This window comes from Sinocyclocheilus anshuiensis, unplaced genomic scaffold (genome assembly GCF_001515605.1).
Source record: "Sinocyclocheilus anshuiensis isolate Anshui unplaced genomic scaffold, SAMN03320099.WGS_v1.1 scaffold117, whole genome shotgun sequence".
Lineage (NCBI taxonomy): Eukaryota > Metazoa > Chordata > Actinopteri > Cypriniformes > Cyprinidae > Sinocyclocheilus > Sinocyclocheilus anshuiensis.
In genome coordinates this window covers 926247-933427 of record NW_015536624.1, presented here as the reverse complement: position 1 = coordinate 933427, position 7181 = coordinate 926247, and the positions used below count along the sequence as shown (strand labels likewise).

The window sequence follows — 7181 nt, the reverse complement described above, 5'->3', positions numbered from 1 at the left end:
TTGTGCTGCTTCATGTTTTTTGGAACCTGTGATACTTTTTTCAGGATTCTTTTATGAATATATAAAAAAAATACAGCATTTATTCAAAATGTAAATCTTGTGTTACAATATACACTACCGTTCAAAAGTTTGGAGTCAGTACATTTTTTTTCTTTCTTTTTTTGAAACTAATGAATACTTTTATTCAGCAAGGATGTGTTAAATGGATAAAAAGTGATAGTAAAGACTCGTATTGTTAGAAAAGATTTTAATTTTAAATAAATGCTGTTAAAAAATGTTAAATGCTTTTTAACTTTTTATTCATAAAAGAACCCAGAAAAAAGTATCAGTTTCCCAAAAAAAAAAACATGACTTCAGAAATCCTTCTAATATGCTGATTTATTATCAGTGTTGGAAACAATTGTGCTGCTTCATGTTTTTTGGAACCTGTGATACTTTTTTCAGGATTCTTTTATGAATATATAAAAAAAATACAGCATTTATTCAAAATGTAAATCTTGTGTTACAATATACACTACCGTTCAAAAGTTTGGAGTCAGTACATTTTTTTTCTTTCTTTTTTTGAAACTAATGAATACTTTTATTCAGCAAGGATGTGTTAAATGGATAAAAAGTGATAGTAAAGACTCATATTGTTAGAAAAGATTTTAATTTTAAGTAAATGCTGTTCTTTTTTACTTTTTATTCATAAAATAATCCAGAAAAAAGTATCAGTTTCCCAAAAAATTAAGCAGCACAACTGTTTCCAGCATATTAGAATGATTTCTGAAGGATCATGTGACACTGAAGACAGGAGTAATGATGCTGAAAATTCAACTTTGATCACAGTAATGAAATAAAATAATAAAATAAATGATATTTTAAAGTCTATTAAAACAGAAAACCAATATTAGAAATTGAAATATCTCACAATATTCGTTTTTTTTGTCTGTATTTCTGATCAAATAAATACAGCCTTGATGAGCACAAGAGTCTCCATTAAAAATCTTACTGATCCCAAACTTTTGAACGGCTGTGTATATATACTATTATAGTGTTTATTATTAGTATATTATTCATAATTTGAATGAGCTTTTATTTTTATATTTTCGGTTTTAAATTCAGTTTTTATTTTCAACTCTTTAAGTTTTAGTACTTTTGTTATGTGCTTTTGTCCTTTTGTTAGTATTTTTATTATTTTTTATTTTAATTAAAATTGATTGCTATTTTAGTTTTAGTTATTTTAGTACTTTAAAGTACTACAAATTATTTTGGGTAATTGGCAAGGCAACATTTCAAATTTTTTTTTTTTATTATTATTATTTCAGTGTTAAGTTAGTAAAAAACAATGTTCCATAATTTTATTTTTTTTAGTTAACAATAACAATACTTAAGAGTAGAACTGGGTAATTATGCATATGCCACCATAGCAATATTTTAATTGGTGGATAATAAAATTAATTGCTGGATAAAAAAACACCATCATTGTCTTTCTAATGTCCTGCAGGCTTCCTGTTCATCATGCACCCGAGTCAGATGTTCATTCCAGAGGTGAAGTCTCTGTATAACGGGCTCCTGTCTGATAAGCGGTGCTCCATCACGCTGAAGATCCAGGTGTTGAAAAACCTCCAGATGTATCTACAGGAGGAGGACTCTCGCATGCAGGAGGCCGACAGAGAGTGTGAGTGACCATGACTTTTGTTCACTCAACAGCTTTAAAATTGCTAGTATGATTGTGAGATTAACAGCATTCACTACACAAACAAAAGACTGTCAAACTCCATAGGGCTCTATTAACTCTATACAACCCTTAAAGAAAGCTTGTTGTGTTTTTATCTTTTCAGGGCAGAAAATGTCAAAGCAGGAGGATCTGAAAGAGATGGGTGACATCTCCTCTGGTATGAGCAGTTCTATCATGCAGCTCTATTTGAAGCAGGTGCTGGAGTCTTTCTTCCACACGCAGTCCAGCGTACGACACTTTGCCCTCAATGTCATCGCTCTGACCCTCAGCCAGGGACTCATACACCCCGTACAGGTACACACACCAGTATACAACAACTCTGACATTATAAACCCAGTGTCAAAGTCATCACTGGTCCTGCACAAAATCATAAACTTCTGCACATCGTGACCCTTTGCATGTTGTTTTGTTTGTCCTTGTTATAGTTATAGTGTTATAGTGATTACCAGGAAACACACTTGTGAATAAAAAGTTTAGGTGCAAATGCAAAATAAATAATTTTTATTAAAGAAAGTTAGTTTTTTTTAGTGTTTATTTAAACAAAAAGGCAGTAAAACAGTAATATTGTGAAATATTATTGGTAAGTAAAATATTTTTTTATTTGAATATACTTTACAAATGTCATTTATTCCTGTGATGCAGTGCTGAATTTACAGCATCATTACTCCAGTCTTCAGTGTTGCATGATTCATCAGAAATCAATCTAATATGCTGATTTGCTCAAGAAATATTTCTGATTATTATCTATGTTGAAAACAGTTGTGCTGCTTAATATTTTGCTCTAAACCAAATAGAAAGTTCAAAAGAACGGCATTTATTTGAAATATAAATATTTTGAAACACTTTAAATGTCTTTACTGTTATTTTTTGGTCAATTTAATGTTCCCTTGCAGAATGAAACTGTTATACTGACTAAAGACTTTACATAAATGTTCTTGCATAAATGCTTTTGACTAATTTAGTAATGCTTTCAGCTACAGTTAAGAGTGCTTTATCCCAGTTAGATTTAATTCCATTCCACACTTTTATATTTCATACAGTCCACACAGAAAATGTAAAAAAAATAAATAAATAAAACAAGGTCGGGTGTGGCCCTACTCTTCACTGTCACAGCCTTGGCTGCAGAACTTGCACACTAACACAGACTTGTCACTTTCCTTCCTCCTTCCAATCACAGTGTGTGCCATATCTGATTGCTATGGGGACGGACCCAGAGCCCACCATGAGGAACATATGTACGTTAAACTGCCAAGATGATAACCTTGATTTAATTTTTTGTTTGACTAGCAGGTGATAAAATTGCATTGTTATAACTGGATTGTTGTACGTAAATTACTTATTGCATTGTTTAATTTACTTACTATTAAATTATACAACTTAAATTACTCTACAGATGAAGGCTGTAGCAGGGATGAAGATGTCGTACCAAGTGCAGCAGGCCGTCATGGGATCAGCAGAACCTGTGATCCGTGGTTTCCGTCAGGACGAGTCCAATTCTGCTCAATGTTCCCACCTCTACAGCATGGTCCGTGCAAACAGACAACACCGGAGAGCGTTCCTCATCTCACTGCTCAATCTCTTCGACGACAGCTCGGTTAGCGCTCTTTGTGTGTCTGACTCTTCCTGTCGTTGGCTCTCTGTTGTGATGTTGAGACTGACCTTTTGCATCTGTCTGTCTCTCTGTGTCCGAGCAGAAGATTGAGGTGAACATGCTGTTGTTCATCGCTGATAATCTGGCCTACTTCCCCTATCAGTCTCAGGAGGAGCCGCTGTTCATCATGCATCATATAGACATCACACTGTCTGTGTCAGGCAGCAACCTGCTGCAGACATTTAAAGAGGTAAGCGTGCTCAAGTGCTTGTGTCTGACCTTAACAGTTTGAGTAGCACATTTCAGCACTGATTGTTTTGGGAGCCTGTCACTATGTAATCCAGCCTTGCGAAGCAGCTGTGGATTGAAGGATTAAGCAATGCAAACTCACAGCCTCTGTGTGAACGTAACAAAGTGCTGTTGATCATTTGCAATGGGAAGAGGATGTTTACATAGTCCTAGGCACAGCACCAAAAATGGGCCATTTAATTTTAAATGTCAAAAAGATGGTGGAAAATTGTCTTGAAAATCTGTGTATTAAATGAACAAAAATAAAATGCATTATTTCCTCTTATAATCAGGGACATGTTTTTCCCCCTTTATTCATATGGATTTCCATATTTTCCAACCTAAAGCATGACCCATATGAATGAACAGCGCTGTATTCATTTACGTACAAGCAGCTCGTGTTTTCAGTGTCTCAGAATGACACGTCATGTGCATAACGTGCATAATACATTTTAGTTAATAATATTGTCCCATTGAAAGAGTGGCGAGTGTTGCGACGATCAAGGAATTCTAACTTTGATAAAATGCCTTAAAAATATCTATATTGAGTACTGACACAACATTTAGGGAATACAATTTTAGATTTTTTTATTGAAAGATAAATATAACATATAGATAAATATATTATAATTATTTTTCCTATTTTACCTGGAATAGGGTGGTGTGAGCATTGAATTAATTTTTTGGTTCTGTAAAATTAAATAATTACTATTTAATACGTTTTTTTGTTTGTTTTTCAGTACAAGGTTATTTTAATAAGTTACTACTTCAATGGTATATTTTTTATCATTAAAAAATAATATAAAATAACATTAATAATAATAATAATAATTATTATTATTATTATCATATATTATATTAAATATTACATATATTGTCATATTTAATGATTTTTTTATTTATAAATGAAAAGTTGTTTTTTTTTGCACCAAAAACATAATTTCGATTTTAAAACTACAAATTTTCCATCCTTACAAGTAATAACACTTGTAAGAATTACTACTGTACCTTTAAATTTATATGTATATGTAGATTTATGTATATGTATCCCTCTTATGTAACTGGTCATGTTAATGCACTGATGGTTGTGACCGTAATTCCACCACGACTTCTAAACGAGCCATCGTTGTACCCAGTCTCTCGTTAAGGTTCCGGGCAGGAAGAGCAGGAAAAAGAGACGACGACGGCGGCGGCGGCAACACCACCACCACCAACAGCAGCAGCATCAACAGCAGCAGAACGGTTCAGAGGAGGAGAGGGGAGAGCAGAACGAGGAAAGAGAAAGGAACAGTGGAGATGAAGAGTATGACGATAATGATTATGAAGAGAATGAAGAGGGGCAGCGGGTGAGGAAGCCCAAGCCCACGGAGGGCGCCAGGCAGTCAGAGTCAGATTCGGATTCTGACCTCGAGGATGCTGATGCTGTTATGGAGCGTCTTCCTGACGACACAACATCTCTCCTGGACTTTGCTAGGGCATCTCAAGGCATACTGTTACTGCTGGTGCTCAAACAACACCTCAAGAACCTCTATGGCTTCTCGGACAGGTAACAAACACCCATCATGCATCTCAGCAACCCTGAAATGATTGCTGTTTTGTTTAGGTTTTATATTTACTCTATTTATTCTGCTCTATTCCAATCCAGCAAAATTCAGAAGTACTCTCCTACGGAGTCGGCGAAGGTGTACGATAAAGCCGTCAACAGGAAGTCGTCGGTTTACTTCAGTCCACGGCAGACCATCGACTTCCTCCAGAATGATGAGGTTCATGATGAGATGACCTATGAGCTGAAGAGGAAGATCGTCAAACAGTACCTCGATGTGAGCTTATTTTTACTTTTTTTTTTTTTTTTTTCTTCAGAAAATAAGAAAGTGTTAGGAATGTTATGAATTATTATATTAATATTTGTAGTAATATTATCTAACAGTTTTAATAGTAATTCTAAGAATATTTGCCAGTAATGATAAGGGAGGCCGCAGAATGACTTAAATTTTTTTAAATTATTGTTATTATTAATGTAGAAAACGTTTCTACTAATAATCATAATAATATTTGCCAATATTGATAATTGTCTTTCCAAACTACCAAGAAGGCCGCATAATGACACATGATAATAGTAATACAGCAAATTAAAAAATATATAAAAATATATTTATTAATCGCATAATGAATCATGGTTAATTTAGTATATATCAGCATTACAGTTTCTGTTAATAAAAATGTTTGAAAACATGCAGCTTTGTCATAATTACAGTAGAAATGCTTGAGGAAATGTTGTGCTGGAGAATGGGGGACCTTTGAGTCAAAATGTTCAGAATTGCTGATTTATACTGTTTGATTCTCAGTTTAAGTTGCTGATGGAGCACCTGGACCCTGACGAAGAGGACGAGGAGGGAGAGACGAGTGCAAACGTGAGGAATAAAGCCATCACCGCACTGCTGGGGGGAGCAGCCACAAGCCCCCGAAACCACCACACTGTTGACTCAGAGTATGAGGACAGTGATGGAGAGGAGAGGACCCCAGGGGTGAGAGAACGCAAAACAATACAACACAGCCAGACCTCTGGCTGTAAACCTAGAGGGGTGTGCCATATGTGTAGTCTAGTGTAATATCAGAAATGATATTAGCTGACTTTGCCGACATTATCAAGTATGTCACTCACTTCTCAAAAAACAAGCAAACAAAACACACCTTGAAGAGTGCATGCTCTCAATGCATTATGTAGCATAGTTGCATGCAGACTCCAAAATACAGTATATGGTAGCAAAAATACCCCGTAAGAGTTTCACACAAGCAAACATACTGTTTTTCCCAAATATCTGCACGATTGCAAATGTGACATTGATTTTATACAACAGCTCAGTAAACAAGAAGTTAATATTGTGAGTTACATTTTTAGACAAAGTATTGTCTGTTTATGCTTTTTCACCAATGAAACTTTCCAATTTTCATAGTAGAGGTCCACCGATTGATTGATCGGCCGATTTTGGGCATTTTTTAATTAATCGGCATCGAAAACAGACCATTTCGAAAGCGTAATTACGTTTTACCCTACTAGAATTGATGCCGGAAAGTTATCATATTCATAAGTGCAACAAGTCATTTGCATGTGAAAGTAGAAACACATGCAATTCAGACGAAACTTCTGGGCTGATTATAACGTGCACGTTAACTTTCCTCATGAAATGTGTGTGTGTGGGTCCAACAATAGCATCCATGATGTCATCCCTCGTGGCTAGTGCACTCTTAAGCAGTTATGAGCAGCAGGCTGTGTAATATGTGTGATCTCTTGGCCATTTGACTTATAGCAGTGTCCAGTGTTTCCCATACATTGAGTTATTACTTCGTTGAATAAACTGATCACTGCACGTTTCAAAATTAAAATGCAGCGCTGGTGTTTTTTATATGAATGTATGTATCTGAAAAGAACCGACCGTCTTCAGAAAAGCTTCGGTGTCATTTTCATTTCATCTTTCCTGTAATGCCTGATAAAATAACGTTTGTGAGCGCAGCGCTTATCTGATTACAGCCGTTAGCGGGGAAACCGCTATATCTCCCGCTCCAACAGCGCCTCCTGCTGGC

At 35.3% G+C, this 7181-nt stretch overlaps 1 protein-coding gene across 1 annotated transcript in view; it reads left to right on the top strand.

Annotated features, from left to right (window-relative positions):
* LOC107704848 (nipped-B-like protein A) overlaps positions 1–7181 on the top strand; it is a 49023-nt gene that overhangs the window by 39717 nt on the left and 2125 nt on the right. The window contains exons 37-44 of the mRNA XM_016507874.1: positions 1487–1660; positions 1824–2014; positions 2898–2955; positions 3103–3314; positions 3415–3561; positions 4736–5145; positions 5245–5419; positions 5945–6124. Coding sequence (XP_016363360.1) covers positions 1487–1660; positions 1824–2014; positions 2898–2955; positions 3103–3314; positions 3415–3561; positions 4736–5145; positions 5245–5419; positions 5945–6124 — 1547 coding nt within the window. The remainder of the gene's footprint in view (positions 1–1486; positions 1661–1823; positions 2015–2897; positions 2956–3102; positions 3315–3414; positions 3562–4735; positions 5146–5244; positions 5420–5944; positions 6125–7181) is intronic.